Source organism: Lichenostomus cassidix, chromosome 1 (genome assembly GCF_008360975.1).
Source record: "Lichenostomus cassidix isolate B80296 chromosome 1, HeHo_3.0, whole genome shotgun sequence".
NCBI classification, from domain to species: domain Eukaryota; kingdom Metazoa; phylum Chordata; class Aves; order Passeriformes; family Meliphagidae; genus Lichenostomus; species Lichenostomus cassidix.
Genome location: NC_139479.1, coordinates 61,500,905 through 61,526,835, shown reverse-complemented (window position 1 = coordinate 61,526,835; position 25,931 = coordinate 61,500,905). Strand labels below are relative to the sequence as shown.

The 25,931-nt window shown below is 38.4% G+C and overlaps 1 protein-coding gene and 1 long non-coding RNA gene across 2 annotated transcripts; one reads left to right on the top strand and one right to left on the bottom strand.

Annotated features, from left to right (window-relative positions):
• Window positions 1-1,677: 1,677 nt before the first annotated feature.
• LOC146444731 (uncharacterized) lies at window positions 1,678-6,352 on the bottom strand. Its single transcript, XR_014852055.1, has 2 exons — window positions 5,894-6,352; window positions 1,678-1,822 (listed from the first exon to the last, which is right to left on the bottom strand). It is a non-coding gene; the product is annotated as an uncharacterized LOC146444731 (long non-coding RNA).
• On the top strand, window positions 5,559-25,700 carry SUCLA2 (succinate-CoA ligase ADP-forming subunit beta). Its single transcript, XM_085059885.1, has 11 exons — window positions 5,559-5,714; window positions 7,094-7,277; window positions 15,502-15,601; window positions 15,797-15,959; window positions 18,629-18,757; window positions 19,177-19,315; window positions 20,691-20,852; window positions 20,934-21,076; window positions 23,375-23,495; window positions 23,805-23,893; window positions 24,892-25,700. Exons 1-11 carry the CDS (start codon window positions 5,628-5,630, stop codon window positions 24,964-24,966), a joined length of 1,392 nt encoding a protein of 463 aa, XP_084916011.1. The 5' UTR covers window positions 5,559-5,627; the 3' UTR covers window positions 24,967-25,700.
• The last annotated feature ends 231 nt before the right edge of the window (window positions 25,701-25,931 follow it).

Sequence of the window (25,931 nt, the reverse complement as noted above, 5' to 3'; positions counted from 1 at the left end):
ATATTTTATAAAGATCATTATGCAGAGTATAAAAAGTATATTTTTATAAGCAATATATTTTTATTTGTCAGCAGGCTAAGATTTTCTCTTCCTCTCTACCATCCTCTTGATCACAACAGAGATATGAAATATTACTCTTTTACAGAGCTTTCAAATGTCTATTTTTGTGTTCACGTTTCAAAGTCTGCTTATATACAGATGTTTAGATTTGTTTTAAATTTTTCACCTTATATTTGTAAACAGTAACATAAAGAATACTGTAGGAAAATAAGCATTTTGTTGACCGAATCTGTTTTAATTGGTTTCACTCTAGGATTTATTTAGGATATGGCTATGCAGCCAGGTTTTGCAGATTATGAAGTAAATATAAGATGGTTTTCTGAGTTTGATCGTGAACAAACATCCACTGAAGAAAGATACAGGAATAAACCAAGAATGAGAAAGCAGTAAAGTGCATCTTGTGCCACAGTAATATGTTGAAAAGCTTGCAAGATTATGATTTATATGCACTTGTAAATTTGTTTATTAATATTTCACCTGACAAAGTACTTTTGTGAGACAAACAGCCAAAACAGTATATTTAAACCAGCATGTGTCCAACAGCTTTTCAGGCTCAGTCCCTTGTTCTGTATGCTAACACTGTTATTGATTCAAGTGGTTGTGCAATGAACTAGATGTGTGAGCTGATCTGAATAAAATACCCCATTTGTTTTTTCATTAATCCATTTTCTACTGTGCTGTGGGTTGCACAGGGAGGGGACGGGACAGAGTTTGATCAGATTGAACAGCCCAAACCTAAACCTGACTCAGCAAACTGGGAGAGAGATTACTTTTTCAGCAGATGTGTTCCCTGATGCAATTTACAGCTCAGGTACATAAATGAGGGAGGCAGTGAGTCAGAGCAGCTGGGATCAAGAATGGTGGGACTAAGCATGCTAGTGACAGGCCAGATTTAAGTCAGATTAAAATGACCACACAGGTGTTCCCTAAGAAGAACACACATAGGGAAAGCAGGTTAGAAAAGCACAGTGTACCACAGCTTATTGAAAAGCAGCTACAAAACCAGAAAACATCCACCTTTCTGAGAATTTCATGCACGTAGTTCCCTGGCTGTGGAATTTACTATATATTCACATTTTCTTAGCAGAAGTAAGAACTGGGAGATTTAAGGATTATGTTTAAATATTTTACATTGCAAAGCTGGCATTCAGAAGCTGGGTGGAATGTGACAGCAGAGCATGGCACCGAAGTCCTGCCAGCAACCTGGCTGAAACTTGAACTTGGAAGATTTTTCTTGTCTTGCATTCAAGCAGCTGGTTTTTATCCTTAACCTTGATACTGAAAATGTAACATTGTTAACTGTTTCCTCTCTTCTATTTTAGCAGAATTATTTCCATGACACCTCATGCTCCCATTAAATGGCTGTCTTTTACCATAAATAATTACTTGCTGTAATATTATGGCTTCATAGACATTATTAGTGGAAATTAGGCAACGTGTGATACGTTGCTTTTATGTTGAAATGTAAATAACCTCTGATCGCATTTACATAATAGAGAATAATGATGTGTGTATTCAAGAGCAATAGAACAAATTAGAGCTGTACTAACGGTGTGCTGTCTTCATTGCTTGTTAATTATTTCTTTGCTGTGTACAGACAGGACTAAGCCATTGCAATGAATGAAGGTGGTGAGACAATTCTGTTTTATTTGTAGCTTTGCCATTAACATTTTAAGTTACCTTGGGCAACTCATAGGCTGGTGAAGATGGGTTGTGCTTAATCTTTGATGAAACTTCTGGGTGTACTCAATCCCAGGGAACCCTGAATCGGAAGAATATAAAAGTGTCTGTTAGTTCGGGCAAAAGTCCATCTACGATAGTACCTGGAGGTCCAGAATGGATGTCTGGAATATAGGAGGCAAGAAATCATGACAGGGCTTTTGACTACTATTCTACAGCCATCTGTGAATTCTCAAGGCAGAGGTGGCTTCTGTGTATTTACTAACCCTCTTATTTCTCTTCTTTCAACCTGCTAAGAACTCCTCTTGACCCCATGTAAATTTCCATCATTTGTAGCATTCGTGGCAAGGTGCTCCACAGCTCAGCTATGTGACAGGTAATTTTTGGAAACCAAATCATTTTGCTTTCATTGAACCTTTCACCTACCAGCCTTCTCTGGTGCTTCATAGGTCTTCTGAAGGGAGAGATGGTGAGTTAGAGATTAATGTTCATACTGTGTTCTGTAGAAAACTGCACCTGAGACTGCACACATTAAATGCCTGTTTGCTAGGACAGATGTCAGACACTGGAGCACCTTTGGGGAAGGACCCTGGATTGTCTTTTCTGAATGACTAGGAGGAGAGATGGAATAACCTGTTCATGGTGCAGATGGGTGCAGTGAATGGTTCCATGTTGTTGGATGTGCCCGAGGATCCCCTCAGCAACCTGCAGTTTGTCCAGAGATGTACCATGACAGTACTCCTGCAGACAAGCAGTGTGGAGAGAATTCACCATCTGCAAGGCATTCCATGTAAGCCAATGTAGACACCACTGAAGGATTATTCTCACTTTGCTTCAAAGTCAGTTTTTTTTTTTTCTCTGACCTTGGCTGCTTCATCAGCTAAAGCAGTTTGCTTATCTACCATACCAAAAAAGTGGGCTCTTCCCTCCTGTCTTCAACTAAAAGCATTCTGGAAAGCTCAGTGTGGTTTTCTCCACAGGTACTGGGATGCTTTTTAACCCAGCCCCTGATAAAGCTCTTCTTGGAAAATTTCTACGCTCTGAACTTGTGGCCTTTGCAGAAACTTTGACTTTCTCACTCTGATGTTCTTCTTGGCAAGACCCTCTCTCCTAATGTTTATCAACTATCACATATCAACCAGTGAAGCTTACAAGGTCTGGGAAATTAATCAGATTGTACTATTGTCACTAGGTGGATGTGATAAATCAATAATAAAGCAAATTCCATATATCCATGCATATCCATAATGTCTGAGCCTTCCAGGATGCTTCATTTGGTCTCAAACAGTAGCTTGTCTGTTAAAATATCTTGGCTCCTTCTATCTCATTTGCAATGTACCTTTTCCTTGCTTCTTTATAGTTTTAAATACAGTTCAGAAACTGCTTCAATCCTGTGTTAAAAAGCTTATTTTTAGCTTATAAAAGAAAATTCTCTTCTAGCAAGAAATCTCACTTTTTAAACTTCGAATGGGATGGAATCTATTTCTAGAGATTTAGGAAAACCTCTCTATATCTACTAGAATCCTACAGTGCATTCCCCTTTCCTTGTGCAATCTCTGTGATTGAAGGTCAGGTCTCAAACTAGGCTGAGCCTATACAAACCTGAGTTAGTTTAACTGGACTCACTAGGTATTTGCCTGGTTTTAGCCAAGATTGTTATATTTTTTTGTTTCTCTAACAAAGTAACGAAAAGGTGAATGTGTAATTTCCAAGAACTGTTGCTTTTAAGGTTTTGAGCTGGGCTCAGAACCACCTTGTGCTGACAGTCAGAGCCAGACGGTGGCACTGGTGATCAGACAGAAATCCAGGCGTTTTTACAGTGCATCCCAGTTAGACCAGTTTTCACAGCTGAGAAGGAAATCACACAATACATCATCCAGATAATTAAAAGCTTTCCATACAGCTGTGTGTCCAACTATTGATAACAGCAGCAGCTGCCTCAGTCTTTCTAGAAGTCCTTTAATATTGTCAGCCATGTGACATTTCTTCTTTTGATGTATAAGGTAAAAACTGTCTTCATGTTGAAACTGGAAGGATAAGTCATCCGTAGTGAGAAGAAGAAGATACAGTAGTAGGTGTACTCTGAATGTCTTACAGCCATTTGCTATTGCCAAGAATTAATTATAAGCCCAGAGAGAGTTGTCCAATTTTCTTGCAATAGCAAGGAACTGAGTCAGGGTGTAAGTCTGGTTTCCTGACCTGCAGCCAGTACTTATCTCTGAACAGGAGCTTTGCGCTGTTAAAGTTCAGGTTTAACATTTTGCCAAGATCCATTACATCCTCTTGTAAACTTTTCTGCAAATCCTTTCCTGAAGGGAGGTAATTTTGGGGAATCTCCTGCAGTTACGAAATTTCTTAGTATGTGGAAATGGCATCCATGTACTGTCCTGTGATGGAACTGCAGCAGGCCCTGTGACTAGTGAAGAACCACTGTATGTACAGAGGGCAGAAAAGAGCGCAAAGGTCAAGTTTCTTCCCCTTGGCAGGAAGAAATATTTTATCAGCTGTGGTGGGAAATCTTAGATGGTCTATAAAAATTTTGCAGCTGCTTACAGGTTCAGTGACACATACTCCTGCCTTGCATGTCTGAACCAGAGGTGCAGAACTAAGCACTCTGCAGAGCTCACTGCAGTGCTAACTGGTGACAATAACACCAGGACAGCAGAGGATCAGGAGCAAAATAACTGAATCAGAATGACTCCATCTTTTGCAATACTTGCCCAAGGAGAAGTTATGATAATACATTTTCAGTTTCAGAACAGAAAGAGGCAACTTGTCCAGTTATTAGATAATTCACATCAGATGTAGCTTTGATATCCATAATGTACAGAAATAACGGCATTTTTCCTTATCATTGGTAGAAGACATTCTTGTTCCAATTGCGCATGCCAGTGCTATTTTCCTAAATACGAATTGTTTTACAGGAAAAGGCTTTGCCTCCTTGTGGATCACGAGGTCTGGTCACTAGTTTCTGCAGGGACATCTGTCCCCTGCTTCAGTTCCTTGGTGACCTGAGTCAAGGCCACCGAAGTAAATGTACAGGCACTGAACTGCAGAGGGGGAGGTGCAGCCTGGAGCTGTGTGGTGCAGAAATGGGACTTGTGGCACGGGGAAGAGGCCTGGGACAGGTAAGGGGAAAGTGGGCTAAAAAATACCTAGATATACTAGTCCTCAGTTCAGTCATAGAACCACAGAATGGTTTGGGTTGGAAAGAACCTTAAAGATCCTCCAATTCCAACCTTCCTCTCTCTTGCAGGGACACCTTCCACTAGACCAGGCTGTTCAAAGCCCCATGCCGCCTGGCCTCGAACACTTCCAGGGATGGGGCATCCACAGCTTCTCTGGGTAACCTGTGCCAGTGCCTGCCACCCTCACAGCAGAGAATGTCTTCCCCATGCCTAACCTGAACCTGCCCTCTTTCACTTTAAAACCATTCCCCCTTGTCTTATGAAATAACGGGTGTGTTTGAGTTGTTGCATGAAAGCGCCCTGAAATACGAAAACAAAAAAAAATCATCCTCAGAATGAAAATACTGGAATTTTTTCCATTCTGAAGCTGAACGGGGAGGGAGTGTGAGGGTGGCATAAGGGAGCTGCGCCTCTCTCCTCCCGTTTGACACAGGCCGTGCCAGCTGAGGCCGACGTGGTCAGAAAGGTGTGGGTGGACTACAACCCTATTTAGGATCCTTGCGAGAAGAAAATAACCTTTATTAAACCCAAAGCGGCTCAAAACCCGAGGGGCCGAGCAGGTCCCGCAGCCCGCTCCTCCCCAGCGCCGGGCGCGCGTCACGGCGGGGCGGAGCTGCGCGAGGCGCTTCCTGCCCCGCCCCGGCCCGCGAGCGGCGCGTGCGCGCTGCCAGGGGCACCCGAGGGCGAAGGGGCTCAGCCATGGCGGCCTCCATGATCTGCAGCCGGGTGTCGGCCGGGCTCAGGGGCAGCGGCCTCCGCGCCTCGCTGGGTTCCGCCGCGGGGAAGGTAGCGGCCCCTCGGGAGCGGGGGCGGGCTGGGCTGGGGCCGAGGCGGGGCGGGAGCGGCTGGTGTCGCGGTCGGGGTCGCTCCCTGCGGAGCGCCGGCGAGAGGAGCAGTCTCGTCCCTCTCCCTCCGCCGTCCTGCCCTGCCCTTCCCTGCGGCGGGGGTAGCACCTCTGTGCTCACCTTTGGCGTACAGCCCCGCCGCCGCTGTTCCTGCTTGTGACAGGTCTTCCCGGCATGGTTCCCCTTCCCTTCCTTTGTAGCGCCCACCTCCACTATCTTGCTTGGAAATGCCAGTGTTTCCATTTCGCCCTCACCTTGCTCCTAGGAGAGGTCGGGCTGGGCCAGTTAAACTCTTCTTCCAGCTCGCACCTCGCCAGCCTCTGCTCTTGGTTCCTGTGAATGCCATTCGGGGGTGCGGGCTTGTTTTTGGCTCTGGCAGCGCTGGGAAGCGGTGACACGAAGGAGCTGGGGAGGCTGCAATGTGTGACATGGTGTGTGACGCTGCTGCGACTTTCTCCTCCTGCCACGTACCGGGGAAGGTCGCTGTGAGTGTCCCTCTCGTGTTACACGCAGCCTCCCGGGTCCGCTCAGCGCCTCTGCCTTGGGGTCATGCCAAGGAAATGCCTCCTGCTTGGAGAAGGAATCCTGTGGAGGTTACATAGGCCCTGTCGATTCGCTGGCTTGGAATGCTGTAGTAAAGCTCATGTGTCGTCTGCTTGCTTCCTTTATTTGAGGTGAAATGAAACCTTAAAGATCCAGCTTGTTAGAAACTTCATAATACAGGCTGATTTTTGCAGGCCAATGGTACATACCAAAAAAAAGTAAAAGTTTGTTTTGTATCTAAATTTCTTTTGTAGTCTTTTTACCATGAACCTTTCGGTGCTCATCTCTGTTCGTGGATTAGCTGAATTCAGTAGGTTTCGTGCTTTGTGTGTGTATAAAATTAAGGTCTTGTTCACATATAGTGAAATACAAAAAATGCAGCAAACATTTTTTGCTTTTGTTGTTGTTAATTTTTGTGTTACACAATGCTTACAAAATTCCTTGAGGCTCTTTTCCTTACTGATGTTTTGTCAAAATACTTAAATGCTAACTAAATACTCAAAGGATTTTTTACCCTGCCAGTCCTTGTCAGTGCTATTAGCTTCACCAGCTCTTTGCTCCTGCCCCATAAAACCTCACAAAATCAAATACCAGACCTGATATGAATGATTAATGTGGAAGGGTAGGATTAAGTGTTCAGGTGTTTGCATCAGTACACTGAAGAATACTTGTTTAATATGTGGACTTTTTCTTAACCCAAACAAAGAGGGCAATTTTTCACAACAGTCATGTTCTTTATGTTTGTTTTTTTTTCCCTTTTGTCTTCTTTTCCTTCAGGTACTGGCTGGAAGTCCGGGAATACTCAATAATCATGGGTTTCAGGTGCAACAGCAGCAACAGAGGAGGCTATCACTCCATGAATACCTGAGCATGGGACTGTTGAAGGAGGCTGGCATTTCTGTTCCACATGGAGTGGTTGCCAATTCGCCAGATGAAGCTTACAAAATAGCAAAAGAAATAGGTATAATATTAAAGAGAACATTTACAAATAGGCATGGGATTAATACTAGGTGTAGCTACTTTTTCTGTCTTTCTTGGTATGACATTCCTTGTAGTTCTGAATATACCTTTTTAAGAGATCCTTCTCTGTGAAGCAACTTTCTTGTTAAGAAGGAATAGGTCAGGTATAAATTGTATTAGCTTAGACTAATATCACCACTTAAACATCTTTGAGATGAGTAATATTCTAATTTGTGCAAATCCTGGATTTCTTTCCACTTTTGGCAAGGTTAGAGGAAGTCTTGTGTGAAGAGCTTCAGTGGTGGTGACAAGATCTCATATAGAGCAGAAGATGCAAACCATACTTATCTTTAGGCTACAAAAGAAGAGTAAAATCCTATTCCTTTGTGAGTGTACTTTTCTGGCAGAATGCAGCTGCTTCATACAGGAGGGGAGGACTTCAGTGGCTTGTATTTACATGCTAAATTCCTGACTTGTTGATGAAAAAGTACCCAATCTCATTTGCCTGGTGTTTAAATACTTCATTTAGAATTGAGCTTTAATTTTGGACTTGTCTGCCTATTAATTTGCTGCTTTACCTACTATCTGTCCTAGGAAAAATTTTTGGTAAATTTGGGATGTAATGTGGATGTCAGCTTCTATTGTGTGAGGCCTTAATAGGTGGGGTTTTTTTTGATTATTGATTGGTTTGTTTGGATTTTTTTCTTAGTTTAAAGTTTGGGATTTTTTTTCTTTCCTTCCCAGGAAAAATGTCACGCAGCTTTAATGAAGGACACTGGTTGTATTCCTCTCTTCTGTGCAAATCTCTGTTCACCTCCAGATGGATACATTTGTAGTGATTCCTGAGGTTATAGGTTTTGTTGGATTAATTTCAGTTTCATGTGTAGATTTAATATGAGAAATGAGACCTCAAAAAAAAGATAATTTTTTTTCAAGAGGAAGTTATGCTGTTTTGTAATGTAGAAAAGAATTGAAAAGCTGTTTTTTCTTCAGACATGATATCCCAGAAATTCAGGGATTGTCTGCCTACCTTCTTTATCTTGCTTTCGTTTGAGAGTAAATGATATAAAATTATAATAATTTCATTAATATGAAAATAAGTTGCTAAAATACTTCTGAGAATGGTTTAAATTTCAAAACCTTGCTTTCTGTTAAGGGCAAGCATGTAGCATGATCAAAACTTTGCAAATCAGGCATACCCTTTTGCTCTGCTTTAATACCTACCCAGATATTGCTGGAGGAAAATGAGAGAACCTTTGTTTATGGCTCTTTAATCAACAGCCTGGAAACTCGTAGGTCAGGATTCCTTTGTTTTGTTCTTGTTCAGAGAGGGCTCCTGCAGCAGTCTGGCTGCTGGTTTATAGCTCCATGTCATCCCCTTGACGTCATAGGAATGCCTCTTATCTGGGCTATGGGACTCTGGGCAATTTCTTGGGGATCAGAAGAATGAAGTTGTGAAGTGCATCCTTTGTTGTGAGTTGGCATCCTTTAGTAAAGGAATTCAGGGCTTCTGGTTGTCAGCCAAATACTTTGTTGAAGTCAGTGTGTATTCAATGCTATTGACTTTCTTTGGTACTTGAGATGAGGAAGGGAAAACTTCCGGAAAGGAGAACACACACTGAAGGAGCTTGAGGTTTTGAGGCATTGCTCAAACATGTCCAGAACTCATTCTGAGTGGTGACATACTATTCTTTGCTCCAGTGTTTTGGATTTCTTTGTTTTTCTAGGCATTTACCTGCTAGTTTTCATTCGGTACTTAAAAAAAAATCAACAAAACACCAACCAAACCAATCTCTTTCAGAATGAAAAAATTCTTTTTTTATGGTCCACCTGCTCATTGTTTATTTTTGCGGTGTAGGAGTAGTTGCCAGTAGATATGAATTTTCTTTTTTAATATACTAAACTATTTTATCCAATGTTTGTCTAGACCATTACAAAGACAGTTGGTAATACTCTTTGCTCTATTTCCCTAGTGCCAATCCACATGTTCCTGTTAAGTTTACACAGGGCAGATTTCTGACTAAAGGTTGAGTTTGGCATTGGATTTCTTCCCTTTTGCAAATACTTCCCTTAGAACTGGGTAACTTTTTATCCCAATGTATAGCAAATGCAAACTTCTCATTAACAGAGATTACCATAGTTTAGCTGTGACTGTAGCTAAATCAGTGTTACAGAAGCATATTGCTTAAATTTTGAAAAAGAGAGCTGAGTAAGTTCTGTTCCAAAGCGTTGATAAGAGACTGCAGCATGACTTGATTGCCTTCAAAGTTTATGGTTTACTCTTAGTCATGCTTGCATTCCAGCTAGCACTGTGACCAGTGCTGATTGAGAAGCTGATATGTGTTTGTTGTCAAGAACATGACTAATGAACATAAAGACTATTTAGTGAACAGGTGCTCAGTCAGTATGATAGCAGATAGCTCAGCAGGACACACTATTTGAAATGAAGAGCAACTGCTGTTTGTTAACACACACTTCCATAGGTGCTCTGTATTGTTGTAACTTAAGTTTTGATGCTTCCTGACACCTTCCTCTGGTAACAGGTGTGTGGAAGGCAGTGACATATTGTATTCTTGTAGCAAAGTCTGGGTTTATTTATAGCATGTATTTCTATTTGTGATGATTTGAGAAGTAAGACTTTTTAAGACATTAATACATTGAAGCAGCTTTTGTGTTCTGGTGGTTTTGTTGGATTTTCAGGTAGTGAATCCCACAGCTTTATGTGCATGGCAGACTGTCAGATGTTAGTAAAATATAAAGCTATACAGTGTTGAGGGACTGAGTGCAAAACATTTCACCTTTCTACATCAGAGCTCTTGAAAGGAGACTGAAAGCTCCTGAAATCGAGTCTGCTACTCTTGCTGTTTCAGTTTAAGAGGTCCAGTGCACACCATGTCCATGTGGTTTATAAAGAATGTTCTGTTTTGGTATGTTTTCTACAGAAGGACTCCAGTAATTGGTTTGGCTGTATTCCTGCTGACAGTCCTGTGATTAATAGATGTGTGTTTTCAGACCTTTTAAATTTCAATGTTACTAAAACCTTTTAAGTACTTTTCAGTGTTGTTTTTCCATTTGTTGCTTAAACATACAATCTGTATCTGTTAAAAAAAACTTAAAAAAAAGTAATGTGTAAACTTGGATAGGTTTATAAATAGAATTTTTGATTTCAGGCTTGATTTAGTCAGAAATCAAAGTTTAGTACAATGTGTGCAATTAATTGTCTTAGGTAAAGTGCTAGTTTTTCCTTTATTAGCTCTTCAAAAGAAATATTCCAGGCACTGTGGCAAAAAGCTGGGGTGGTTTTCTCCTTAGTGTGTGCCACACCCTCCTTGGCTGTCTGATTTAATTATTATGGGTTTTCTGTTCTGTGTCATAGTGAAAACTAATGTCTGTCATACTTTTGGTTCTAGGATTTTTTTTTGGTTGTTTTGCCATTATCAGTTTTCTTTGTTGGTCAATTATCTATCTTACCTGATGTCTTTTAGGTTGTCTGAAACTCCAGAGCATTTATTCAGTTGCTCTAGCACATGGCAAACTTAAACAGAAATTCCCCAGGTGTTAAAAAAATCATGTAATTATGTTCTTACTTAACTGGTCAAAATCTGTAGATAACCAGCAGTTGTAGTTTAGAAACTAAACTTGTATTCTGGCAAATGTTATTTTTCTGGCATCTGAACATTACACTTTGCTTCAGCATTTGCTTTCTTCTGTAGCATTTCACTCCTTTGAAATTAAATATCAAAACATATTGTTGATGATAATTCACTAATTAAAATAAACTTGTCTAACCAGCACATTCAAATTTTGACCCCTGTATTCTAATTGCTTGACTTAAGCTGTTGCCAAAACCAAAGCTGTCTTGTGAGCTGATGACGAACTTCATGAAGTTGATTAATATCAGGAAGTATTTGTGTAGAAAATATTTTGTAATAGCGAAAGATCTTGTTCAGTCCCCTGACTGGTATGGTGCTTTCAGTGAAAGTATGATAATTCCTGGCACATAATTATTTCAGTAGTTATACTTTTGATCTGCATGCAGTGAGTCTTCTAACACTCAAAAGTTTCAAATGATGAAAAAGTGTAATTTAGAACTTAAAATTCCCAGTAACTATACTTACTAATGAAACGCAGACAGTGTACTCTGAAGAGATTCTCTGCACTGTTGACCAAATAAGGGTCAGCATATTATTTGTGTTGACACTTCTGTTGTTAGTTACAAGCCCATCTTTTCTCTTCCTAGTGCCAGTAAATACACCTATATTGTTTAAACTTAGTTTTTGTTGTATCCATGCAACAAGAAAAAATTAGCTTGTGTTTTAAAGGGAGGTTTACTTTTTCTGGTGCAAGAACTCTAAAATACAGACTGAGGCAAAAGTCTGTGTCTCTCCCAGGATAAGTTTGCAATTGAGTTGAGAACTTGATTGACACTTGTGTTACTAACCTGTCACTGCCTTTTACTGTTCTCTGTCTTGTCAGAATAGATTAGGCTTGCATGGTTATTTTGAAGGTGTCTATAATATGGGAAGCAGTACTGCTGCTACAGTTAGTACTGGGCAGAGAAGTGGCAGTTAATGTGATTTGACAAAAGTCAAAATGGAAACTTGTAAAGCAGAACATTTTAGTAAGGCCTGTCTGCCATAATCATTGGACTTTCCACTTGCACAGAAAACTTCAGAGATACAATGGAACAACAACCCCTCTTGCCTCTTAATAAGCTTATTAGAAGATTGTATTTTACATGAATGTCTTTCTGCTTGCTTGCATGCATTGATCTTTCTCCCAGTTTGAAAGCTTAGGTTATAGAATCAGAAATTATTCCTTTGAATAAATAAGTATTAGTATTGATAAAAGTGAAGATCGTTTTGTTTACTGACTGTATAACTCTTTCACTGTCTAGTTAATAAATGGTTGGTGAAGGTGATTGCTGTAGTGTTAGTAATGTGTAGATTTTTGTTGTCCTGAATGGATTAATGCTAAGTCAGTGTTCTGATTTCAGACACCTATTCTCATTGGTATCTACTCTTAATTTTCAAAGCATTTCCTGACCTTTTTTACTTACATGTGCTTTTAGGGCAGACTGCCATAAACATGGACGTGTGATGCTTACCAAATATCTGTTCTGAGAACTGCTCTGGCCTGTGGCTTGCTTGCCTCCATTAGCTGTAGTGTGTTCTGGTGCCTTGTGTTAAAGCTTTACAGTTTGTTGCTGCTGCTGAAAGCTGAAATCCTGCTCACTGAAGTTCCCATGTGCGTGTGCTTGCCACATGGTGCACAAGTCTGCAGAAGCACTGTCGGCTGGATGAGCTTTTGCCTTCAGGGAATCACTGTTCTGATTTGCTTCAAGGCATGATAGCGCAAATACTTCTTCTGGCACACGAAACGAGGCTGGAGTGAAGAACTGAGGGCTGGAGGCAGGATGGGATTTCTGTGGTGGTGTTTGCTGGCATAAACTGTATGTGGATATCTGCTCTAGGGCAGAAACTGTTATTTTTCATTGCAACACGAGCCTAGCAGTATTTCAAAGCCATGTAAGCAAAAAAAAAAAAAAAAAAAAGGCACAACTGTTAATACTGAGTAGAAAACTATGATAGCTGCTGGTTTCCAAATTTTTTTATTGGGTTTCTGTGTATCAGCAGTTCTTTGTTGTTTCAGATTGTGTGACAGTGCTGAAACTGGAACTCTGCGAATGAGGTGTGTGACCAAACACTTCTGTCCTCTAGTTTTAGAGTAGTTTTAAATAGGATCTGTGGGAAAAAATGTTTGTTGAACAATAAACTTACTGCGTGATGGTTATGGTTTTCTTGGGACATATTATCCTAAATTTTATTCCAGGTGCATCTATGCAGCTTAATTTCTTGTAAATATAGCTTGTCAAATAAACCTTGAACTTGTTTATGCAATCAAGCAGCTAGTTTGCCATGCTAGAGGAAAACAATTTACAGATCATTAGTAATCTGCTGATTTAATGACTCAGTTGTTGCATAAGGGCTAGTCCAATCATGTTAAGGCCAAAACTGATTGTGAAAAATTAAAAGTTGTTTTTCTTACACTCTTATGGATGTCTGTATGTTGACAAAATTTAATAATGCATAATAATAACATTTTAAAGAAATATCTTCCAGGATCAGGGCAGTGGTGCGTTTAGCCCACTGCTCTGCCCGAGAACAAAAGAACATCCTATTTAGGGCAATTGTTAGCCTACCTATTTTCTGCAGTCCATTACCCCTCATTTCCCCTCAGCATTCATATTTGTTGCTTTAACAATATCAGAGGGAATATCTCTGCACAGTTCCTTTTGACTCTTCTACTTTCATCTTTCCTGGCAGGCTTCCTTATATTTTGTGTAAAGAAGGGTCTTTGGTCCTTGCACCTTTTTAAAACTGGCTTCCCTTGGTAGATAGCTTTTGGTTTTGGCTGGTGTAGAGGAGAAACCAGAATGATGTGCATGTAGTCATGTGTTCTTGCTCTGTCCATCATTGGTATGACTGAAGACTAGTCATGTTCTTGCTGTCTTCTCCTTTGACAGATTTAAGGATGTGCTAAGGTCATTTCTTGTAAGGGGATCTGTTAATTTCAATGGTCATCTTAGTAACCAATTTATTTTTATGCCCAGAGCTAAATATGATGTTCCAGCTGAGATCTTACCAAAGCTTTAGTTGGGATCTCGTTTTGACTTGTTTGGGTTCTGGTGTTTGCTGCTAGGAGGAGTAATTACTACAAAGAAGGTGCCTGTGGGTGAACATGGCTTTTCTGAAAACTTCTCTGTAGTAGCAGCTTTTTATCTTCTGGACTTAGTGTAGGAAATGGAAAACAAGCTTTATACTTGAAGTAATTGCATAAAAATTGTCTTGCATGACTTCTATAAAGTATCTTAACTTGATTGCCAGTAAAAAATAGTTATCTTCAGGAATGGAATTAAATATTAGAATCATAGAGTGTAGTAAATCACCATATATTTGTGTGTTTATAACCTTCATGCTTCTTATGCAAAAGAACTTTAAAATCATGTGTGAATTCAGAGACCTGTTGTAAGGTAGGCATCCAGGGAGTAAAATCAACAGATTGCTAATTGGGAGGAGTAACTTGAGTCTTCTGCTTATAGCCACTCTAGCTTGTGATACTGTTTGAGTTTAGTTTCACCTGTCTGGGCAGGACACAGGTCAAAATAGGAATCAACACAACTTCTGTGTCTGTCATAACTTTCCTCAGTAGTGTAGTTGCTAGTTTTGCTTAAATACGGTAATTTTTCTAAGGCATTTCCATGGTTCCCTTTTAACATCCAAGGGAACAGCAAGTTCTTTTTTTGAGTGGAAAGATCACAGTGGCTCAGCTAATGGTGTTATGAGAAAAGATGAGATGTGCTGAACAAATGTGAATGAGGCCGTTCTTAGCATCTTGCGGTCTAACTGCTGTCTGTACTCTGTGTAAGTGAACTTGAATAATAACTCAGGACTTCAGGTTTTCTCCTTTATCACCCTAAATGACTTGATGAGCTCTTTTTCTTTGCTTTTTTGTCTTTCAATGACAATTCAGAATATCCCAGTTAATTTTCGTTGTATTCTCATGCTTTACTTTTTAAACCCAAATGCCCAGTCTCCCCTGCTTAGAAGAATACTTTGTAGAGAGTTTTTAAACAGTTAAAGCTAACTAAAGGGCTTACCTTGCCTACTCTGAGAAAAATAGTGGGTTTGTTTAGGCCTCTGACTTCTGCAAAGCACTCAAGTTTATGTATTAGTGCTCTGCTGGATGGAAGCCAGAGTGGCAAGCTGACTTGGGTACGTGCTATAGTTACATATAATTGCTGGGAAGGTAGTGGCTACAGAAACGGTATTTGTAGTTGAATGAGGAAAATCTTGCGTTATGATGTGTCAGATACTCAGTTTCATCTTGTTAATAATCCGTGAGGTGCTAACTATTTCTTACTGCATGCTTAATTGTCTGTGACTCCAACATGTGTTAAAGATGTATCAGAACACCAGCGTTTTTAGATACTAACTCACCAAGGTTTGTTCACAGAGCAGCCTAAAGCTGCAATTTGTGGATTATTTGAGATTTTTGGAATAATCTATGTCAGTTACAATATAGTCTTCAATTCATGTGTTTGTATTTTGAATGGTGGGTGTGGAGAAGGGGGGATAAAATTGAAACAACCTTTGTTATTCTACCTGAAGCAATTTGTTTTAGTAGTCACAGATGACAAATTTTTGGGTTTTCTTTTGTTCTAGGTTCAAAGGATCTTGTGATAAAAGCACAGGTTTTAGCTGGTGGTAGAGGAAAAGGAACATTTGAAGGTGGCCTCAAAGGAGGAGTGAAAATAGTTTTTTCGTAAGTTCTTTCTAAATTATCCAACCAAGTGGAAAAACTTCAGTGTTTCACATTATGGATTGAATCTGTTGCTTTCTTTAAAACCAGTGTTTTAATTATTAACCTTAAAATAGCAACAAATTAGATAAGACTTTAAATGCTGCTTCTGTTTTTACAGCAGTTTCTTTGTCACATTCTGAGCTTCTTTTATTCTAGTCCAGAAGAAGCAAAAGCTGTCTCCTCCCAAATGATTGGAAAGAAGTTGTTTACCAAGCAGACAGGAGAGAAGGGCAGGATATGCAATCAAGTATTTGTCTGTGAGCGCAGATATCCCAGGAGAGAGTACTATTTTGCAATAACAATGGAAAGGTCCTTTCAAGTGAGTAATATTAGAAATAGAAGTGAGCTAATTAACTTGTTACAACTGAATTAAAAAAAAATCAACAAAACTGTTTACTGTACTGTTCACTTGGTTTTGAAAATTAGAAGTATACAATTTAAATTTTGTTTTCTGGTATAGCTGACTATAAGTTTGCCTTTGTTTTTAGATGCTTTACAGATGTAATGCTACAATTTAAATTTACAGAATAATAAACGAGTACTGGTAGCCCCAACTGAAATTCAGAGTAACATGGTCAGAGGGGAGATGGGTAGAATAAGGGGGTAATTTTCATTTTGGTTTTAATTTGCATTTTCCTATCAGATTATACAATTTAGTTAAAAAATACGGCTACATGTGTGCATGTACATCTACACCCTGTTTTTGAGTGTCAGAAACAAGATAAGTAAAAGTGTTGTGGAAGAGCAAGTGGTCCTGCATAAATCAAGCATCCTTTTTCTCCAGTGTGTGAAGGTTCCTAGAGGTGCACTGGTTTGTCCCCTGATTTTGAGAGTGCTGTTACCTTTCTTCTGCTAGTGCTCTTTAGCAGTGGGTAAGCAGATTTGGGCCTAGAGGTCTGTCTTCAGTGCTTTCAGGAAAATGAAATCCAGTCTTTTCTGCATATATGGGCTGTATGTGTGGGTATGTAGTTTTTTAGGCTACAATTCTAATGTGGTTACTGAAATGTGTCAGTGTTTTCTGACAGACAAGTGTTCTATTTGGAGCATAGAACGCGAATTGCTAAGTAACTTTAATGAAGACAGGGTAAAACAGATCTTGGAACTTTATTTTCTGATCTCAGAAAAACTGGGTTTGGTCTGTTCAGATGCTTAGGGGTTTGCAGAGGCACTGATTTTGGGAATTAGAGGAGTATCTCTGGCATAGGCATGAAATAGTTTTCTATGGAGTAATGAGAAAACTGGTCTTACTCTTATTTCTTTTTCGTAGCAGTATTAGGAATTAAATATTGTATTGGTTCCTTTTTCTTCCTCTGTAGTGTTCTTTTTGATAGGAAAGTATCAGCTGTGTTGAATTATGTGACTTGGGCGCCTCCATTGTGATGTGTGCTGTAATAGAGCAGGGAAGATTCAAATGTTACCACATGCACCACAAGGTGGCATTAAAATGCTGTAAATGAATGCATTTTAGACTCTTAAAATTGTGTAAGCAATAAGCAAGGATGCTTAAGGAAATAAAATTTACTGTAACTGATTTAACCAAATTAGATAAGGGAAATGTGTTTTTGTGACTTGCTCTTGTATAAAAGATAAATCTTATTAGCATGTATTGAGCATACTGCATGGGTTGTTGCCTTTTGATAGGGATGTGCTTTGTTTTTACTGCTGACTTTATAAGTCATGTTTTTAGATGTGCTTGTAATTACTGTAACTTGTATAGGATGCTTAGGATGAGGAAATGCTTTTCAAAAGAAGGAAGTGTGAAGGTTGAACAGCACACAGTGTTTATTCCTGATGTTGTTGCAAATCTCTTCCTTTAAAGAGGGGAAAAATGATTAAAATAGTCAGCTGAAACTGAAACTTTATGACTTGGATATTATTCACTAACAGAGGTTTATGTTTTCAGCAAAACTCTTCACTTTAGTCAATTCTATGGAACGATGAATTATTTTATGATCAGTTTGTAGCTTACTGACAGTTCAAGATAAGAATATCCAAAAATGTTCATTGAGTTGAACCTTGCTATTAGATAAATGATGATTTGGTAGCTACATATTTCCCTTTGGAGGGGTGGTAATGGGAGGGGAGTGGTGTGGTTATTAAGCATGTTCTCTGAACCAGGGTCACATTTTCTGTAATGAATTGTCACCAGTTATAAGGCTGTTTAAGAGTTCTGCTGATAGGAAGTGCTGCCTTAGTATACCCATGGTCATAATCCGTGCTTGGGTGGTCGTAAGGGAAAGTTGGTTGAGGGGATCCAAGGATGTCTCTACTGTGAACTGGAGGAGAGATTTTTAGGTTCCATGGTAGTGAATCCTTGATTTTTTTGTTGAGATTTAGACAGCTTTTTTTAAAAAAAAAAAAAAAACGAACTCGGCTGCAAATGCTATCAATTCTGGTTTCCTAATTTCTTTTATTAAGGAATAACTGAGTTCTGTTGTGTTTTGCTGTGACTTACTTTCAGTGAAAGCTATAGTTCATGAACATTGTTATCCTACTGAACAGGTATGGTTTGCAGTAATTTATCACTAAGTTCTGCAGACCACCATTCATCTTTGAATAAATTAATAAATAAATGATCTGAGTTTGTGTAGGGGTGAGTGGAGAAGGTGGAGGTGAGAAGGTGGTTCTTTTTCTAGTGACAGCCTAAAAGTGTGTGTGATTATGAAGTTGGATCTTTCTATCAAAATTTAAAACTAGTATGTCTGTGTTAATTGCTCTGCTGTTGCTTTGCAAAGGAAGTTTTTCCTTCTTAAAAGAAAGTGGACCTAACATACACCTTAACATTTGGAAAGTATTATTAAAAGGTTTTATATGCATGTATTGAGTAGCTAGTAATACTCCCTTCAGAGCATACAAAAAAGAAAAGCCCAGATAAAAAAAAATTCCAACAAAAAGGGTTTTATTGCTGTGAGGTATCTTGTGGGAAGAACTAAGTTTCAATTGTGTGATATAAAATTACTTACACTTTTTTTTTCTTTTTTGTTCTAGGGTCCTGTACTGATAGGCAGTGCTCAGGGTGGTGTTAATATTGAAGATGTTGCTGCAGAGAATCCTGAGGCGATAATTAAGGAACCTGTCGATATAGTAGAAGGCATAAAAAAGGAGCAAGCTGTTAGGGTAATTGTTAATGTGGGAAAGTACACATTACTGATGATGGGAGGGTTACTTCTAATTTTTGTAGAGGTTGTGTGCATTCAACCTCTTGAGTTGCCTTAAATCTTTGTTTGAAACAAATCTGAACTAGATATTTAGGTGTTTTCAGGTAAACCATTGTAAATCCAACTGCATGGCAGTACTTTCCACAGCCGTATAAAATATAGATAAAGACATATAATGATAAATTTTTATAAGCTCTTTTTTAGGATAGGTGCAGTGTTCTGTATTAAAAAGCATCTGTTCAAACCTAAGAGTTACTTTTCCCCCCCCCAGGTAGACAGGACAGGTTCTACATCTACAAATTCAATTGACACTGAAATCAGAGCTAAATTGAGACAGCCCTAACATGAGTTAACCAATAACCATTCTTTTACTTTCAGCTTGCCCAGAAAATGGGATTTCCTCCTAATCTGGTGGATGAAGCAGCTGAAAATATGATCAAATTATATAATCTCTTTCTGAAATATGATGCTACCATGATAGAAATAAATCCTATGGTGGAAGATGCATCAGGAGTTGGTAACGTTTCTTATTTGTACTCTTCATGTAATACCTTGACATTTTTGTAAATCTTGGTTGCTTTGCACTGCTAAAACTTCAGCTGTATATAGCAAGAGGAGTTAGTATTAACATGGTATGTTGAAAAACAATTTTAATAAAGCATATAAATTTGAGAATCTAAATAAAGTAGAAATCTGTTCCTTATTGCTAAGTAGGATCTTAACCTTTTTAATTTTTATATTTTTTTTTACAAAGAACACATCTACCCAGGATAAGGCATTCCTGGAAATCAGGTCTTTTCAAAATTCATTAATTGAAACTTGAGCCATTTTATGTATCCAGAATTGGTACTGTAAAGGTAATTAGAGCAGTAGCACCTTCTAGAAATCTCCTGCCTTTATGATTCAGGCATTAGAATGACTGATGGAGTGTGATGTATTGAAAGACTGTGGGGGTTTAAGTAGTATCTTGATGTTTATCAGGTTTTTAACATACCAATTGCAGAACAGTTATTTAATGTTCAATCACAGCCAATTCCCCTCTACCAAATACAAGGTAGTAGAGAATATTTCTACTTGAACTCAGATATAACAGTTTGAAATTTAAACATGAATGTAGCTCTTTCATCAAATTGTGTAATTGCTGTTACAGCTGTTACTGGGGTGGTTTTCTTGTGTTTTTTTTTTTTTTCATAGTGCTTAAATGATCAGTATAGAGCAGTCTCTCCCATCTGTTTCTGGAGTCTTGTAATTTTTATATCATTCTCACTGGGGAATAGAAATGAACTGATACATTTGTACAGACAGAAACTTAGTTCTGATGTAAAGAAAAATAGGTTTTCCGCTTCCTAAATCTATGTAAATTTATTTCCATGTGTTTTTTCCTGACACTTTTTCTTCCAACTCAAACACTTTTTCATTGTGTTTCTGTGTGCTTACATTCATGCCACACACATTATGTATATTTATTCTAAAAGCAAAAACTAAGATGGATTAAAAAACCTCAAACCTTCTGTAGGGAATAATTTTATGCTAATTACTTGTGGTGGTGCATCTCCCTGCTCTTTTCCAGGCTGCAGTGTGATCTGAGAAAGCATTATTCATAATTTACCCAGATTTATCAAACAGCTTGTTGTAAGCTTTTTTGGGTTTGGAGTGCCTCAAGAATTAGTTATCTTCCCTTTTTGTGCATAACTGGTTATATGGGGAAACTGGAGAGAATCTTGCATTTATTGGCAGTGCTAAGTGTGTCTTTTTAGCAAAACTTTGTGTTTGGCCTGCATGACCTAGCTGCCAAGTTTGACTTAACATACTTTTAACACATTCATGTAGCAGTTGAGTTATTATTCTAAAATTAAATGATGGTTAATAATGGTGGTTTTTTTCTCTTTCAGTGATGTGTATGGATGCAAAGATAAACTTTGACAGCAATTCAGCCTATCGTCAGAAGAAGATCTTTGATATGCAGGATTGGACACAGGAAGACCAAAGAGACAAGGATGCTGCAAAAGCAGATCTCAACTACATAGGATTGGATGGAAACATAGGCTGCTTAGGTATGTACTATTTAATGAATTTTAAATGACCTAATGGATTTATAAACTGAATTCCTAAATATTATCTTTATTCTCATATAGTTAATGGTGCTGGTTTAGCTATGGCCACAATGGATATTATTAAACTTCACGGCGGAACTCCAGCAAACTTCCTTGATGTTGGTGGTGGTGCTACAGTACAGCAAGTGACAGAAGCCTTTAAGCTTATTACCTCTGATAAAAAGGTGAGGGAAGAGTTGGCATATCAAGGTCCTACAGAGTGGTAAAACAGGCTATGGTTTGGAAGACAGTGCTTAGTGCATGTTCTCCAGAAAACATGTTTTTATAAGCATAGGGGTAGAAAGAAAGAAGATGGAAATCTTAGCGTAATCTTGGTGTACATGAAGGAGGACTGAAAATCTATTGAATTTTTTTACCTTTTTAAATAATAGTTCTTTTTGCTTTGTACTGAGTAGATAGTTTTGTGTCTTCTGGTTGAAGTTATAGCTGTATTTGAATCTGTCCAGAAATCTTGGAGTAAAAAACTCTCACTGTCTGCTGTTTAAATAGAAAGCAGTATTCAGATGGTTTTCTACTTTTTTTACTTTTAGACCTGTTTTGCAGCTGGGTCTGTGTTGTGCGTAGAGTTGTAGAGATGAATATTTGCTGTGCACAACCAAGTTTCTAAGGTACTGATTATATGTAATGTAAGATAAAATAACTTTGTTAGAGGTTTGGAAGGGCTTTAATGTTTATCCTATTAAACGTTCAGAAGTGCTTGAATATTATTAAAATAAATAAATTGGTTGAAACTAGAGGAAGAGCTTTTCCACAAAAGTAATGTGAGGGCTGGATTGATGGTCTACATAGAGATGCTTATCCTAGTGGCATCTTGGCAATTTGAGAGTTTTTAAAAAGAAAAAATATTTTAAAAAGGGTAACTGTAAAAAGTGAGAAAGACTTGTGAGACCTGCTGATGGTATCCTACTTTTGCACCAGAATGTTGTGTACCACTTGCTCAATGTTGGAAAGGGCAAGAAATAGTGAGTGATGTTCCAGAGGAGCTTAGTCTCTTTCTCATTGGAAAGACTTACGATCACATGCAGGGTCTGTAATACCCTCCAAGAGTGTTACAGAATCATTGATTCATTTAGATTCAAAAAGACCTTTTAAAATTGAGTCCAGCCATAAATCTAACACTGCCCAGTCAGTCCTGCACTAAACCATGTCCCTAAGCACCACATCTGCAATACCTTCAGGGTTGGTGAGTCAACCACTTTCCTGAGCAGCCTGTACCAATGATTAACAGCCCTTTTGGGGAAGAAATTTTTCCCAATATCCAGTCTAAAACTCCCCTGGTGCAACTTGAAGCCACTTTCTTTTGCCTTACTGCTTGTTACTTCGGAAGAGAGACTGAAGCCCACCTTGCTATATCCTTTCAGACAATTGCAGAGAGCAATAAGGTCCCCCTGAGCCTCCTTTTGTCCAGGCTAAACAACCCCAGCTCCATCAGCTCATTTTGTAAGACTTGTTCTTTCTTTACATTCTTTGAGTAAATTGAGGGAACAGTGAGGGACACAGTCACAGAGCACCTGAATTACAGAGAGAAGAGAAGAAACAAGAATCTGAGGGTTGCTGATTTGGGACAAGTTTTTGCAATGCAAATTCTCTGCTGATGCATGGACAGAGGGTGTCCAAACAGACTTCTTAAAACAACTTTTCCTTTCTGCCTTCTTTCAGTTGCTCACTATTACCTCAAAAACCAGTGACTATAGCTGGTGCTGAAACTCAAAGAGCAGTGCACCTCTCTGGTGTCACAGACTGCACTCAGGGCTCAGTTCAGAGATTGAAACAGCCTTCTGGAGTGCCAGTCTAAGTTGCCCATTAGTTGCTGAAGCAAGAACATCACACAGATGAGCTAGTCTAATTGCAAGATAATGGGAGCCAAGTTACTGTTTATGAACCAGTTTCACAGGAATGTTTTGTCTTGTCAAGTTTATTCTGTCCTCTAAGGCTGTCTGCCCATTTTGTCTCCTGCTTTGTTTCATCTTTCACCTCTGACTGTGGTTCTTTTTACCCTTCCTTTCCATCACCTGAGTAGGAAAAAAAACTTCCTTTAACTTCTGGCTTAATCCTCCTGAATAAAATGTATTTCAGATAGCTTAACTCTAAGCGTGCTGGCTTTTAAGTAAACCATGTAAACAGGGTCTTGTGTATAAGTTTTTTAAATTTCCTGGTTTTTTTATCTTCTTCAGTATGTGGAGATACTGGTGTGGGGAGTACCACTGCTGGAGTGCTGTTAGAAATGGAAAGATAAATAATTGACAAAATTACTTTACTGAAGTAACTGCTCTGCTGTATGTGACTTTTTAGAGCTGTACTTTTGTTGCTGATGTTCTCTAGAACAGAAATTTTCTGTCTTTTGTAGAGTCCTGTAATACACTTAAAGAACTTGAATTTTCCTTAGGCTGAAGTCTGTGTGCTGCTTTCATCTGATGTGCCTCTGGCCATTTTTAATGTGAATACTGTCATTGATTCTGTAGGTACTGGCTATTCTGGTAAATATTTTTGGTGGCATTATGAGATGTGATGTTATAGCACAAGGCATCGTTATGGCAGTAAAGGATTTGGAGTTAAAAATCCCTATTGTGGTACGGTTGCAAGGTGAGTATGCTTCATATATATTTGCATATATTTGTCTAATTGACAGGTGTTATTGAGCTTATGTATTGTGTAGCAAGTTGCCTGTGAGTTGAAGTCAATGGAGAAATAAAGCAAGCCTTGAATTTAGATGGTGAGGATTGGCAAGTTAATAAAAAGAGACTTCCTGCTTTTTAACAACTAATGTTGTTTTTTAGATTTTTTTCACTAACTTTTGGAACATGCTTCCTAGAAATATGAGACTAGTAGGTAGTAGTAGTAGTAATAGTACTTTCCTGTTCAATAAAAGTGGCATTTTATCTGTTTCTTAAGGTACACGAGTTGATGATGCCAAAGCTTTAATAACAGCTAGTGGCCTCAAAATCCTAGCATGTGATGACTTGGATGAAGCTGCAAAAATGGTAAGATAACTGGTTATGAATATTCTTTTCAGAACATAGCATCTGTTGCTGAGTATTGAAAAGTCAAAACTCCATTCAATCAACTAAAGTTAGCTTAGGAGAAATCCAGTGCCAGTTGCTACCAGTGTCTGAAGCAAATAATGTGCAAGTTAGACAGTACATAGTTTGTCAGGGGAGCAACTCTGCAGTCAGAGGCTATTAAACCCCACAAAACAAAACCAGATCAATGATCAGGTCAGCCACCTCTCTTGGTAGGGGAATGGCTAATTGGCAGAAAATACTTAAATTTAGGTGGCTGAAAGATGCAATGTAATGCTTTCTTTTGTAGTCCACTGTATTACAGTGTGCATGATTAAAACTGTAGTTGATCATCATGTTTCCTCATGAACTAATTAGATATTCAGATACACTGATTTTTGTGTGTGTGTGTGTCCATCATATCCACCATATCTGGTGGACTGTGTGTCATGGAGAAACTTAGGAATCTCTTTTTTTTTTTTTTTTTTTTTTCCTCCAAAGAACCACTTACTCAGTTATAACATTTCATTCTAAGCTGGAAATAATTCAGAGAGATTTCTAGTTGTTATGCAGGAGAAGATGAGGCTCCTTAAGGTATCAAAGTAAGATCCAGAAATGCTTGCAACAGAAAGTCTGAGGGGAAATAGCTTCTAAATATGTAGAATCTCTTGTGAGTGGCCACCTCAACACCTCCCACATTAACAAGGTGGCACATAAAATTTAAAACTTGTAGCATTTTATTAAGATACTTTGTTATAAACGAGAAGCAGACTTTTTTAATTGTATGTGATATTTTCTAGAGGACTTGATTATCTTTCATTTAAAAGTGATTAAGAAGTACTGAGCTAAATAATAATCCCCCCTCTAACCCCCTCTAATATCTTACTGATGATTCCCTGGTATCACTTTGTTTAAAAAGATTGATCCAGCTCAGTCAAGTTAGGACTGTTTTGAAATTGTCTTTATTTTCTGTTTTTCAGGTGGTGAAGCTGTCTGAAATAGTAAGCTTAGCAAAACAAGCTCAGGTGGATGTTAAATTTCAGCTGCCAATTTGATCTGGGACATGTCATGCCAGTGTCTAACATGTTCTCTGAAATACTGTGTTCTGTGGGAAACTTCTAATTTTTCTTTTGTGTGGAGGTTTTGATTGACAGGCGCACAAACTGAAGCATCCGGTCTTTAATGTTATCATTCAGAATGGTCAGAATTCTTGTAAAAGTGTGTATTGCTGATATTTAGTCTTTCTTAGTTGTTATTCTCAAGCCTCCAGCTTCTGCTGCAGAATGTCACTTGCAATATACTTCTGCGTTGTCCAAAGTAAAGCTTCTGGTTGAAAAATAATTATTCTGAATAAATTTTGAAGTTACTTTACTTGTAAATTTGTATTAGCCTTGTTTAAAAGTAAATATGACTGGATTATCTAGTTGTCCATGTGGAGAAATGTATTGAAACGGTATTTTATGTTGGAGACATTTGTACTTAGCAGTATAATGGACATGAGCAAACCAATCATTATTTATGAACAGATGCATTTGAACTTGATCAGAAATATTTTTAGAAGTCCTTCATTGAAGTGGCTGGTAACTCTTCTGGACAACGTGTTAAATCACTACAAAATATACTGTAGCACTTAGATTTTCACAATTTCTGGTCCTTACAAAAAAGCATTGTGTAGTTTTATATACAAACAAACATTTACCAAGCTTCAAAGAGACAGGTTAAATAGAGAATTAAAATGTCTATTGTACATCGCTAATAAAATTGTACATTAATAAAATATCTCCCAAAACTTCTATTGTCTTTCTTTTATATGTTACCATTTGGATAAATTGCATATAGTTAGGGATTAAGCCATAATTTAAGATAGCAAACTAAAACCTTTTTAGGATTAAAGTTACAGTGCCACATATGTTTTTTTTTTTTTCTCCCTGAAATGCACTGTGTGATTAGAAAGACTTGAACCCTTGTTGAACAGCTTGGGCAGATACCATGCATATAACATCCTGCTAAAATATAACTC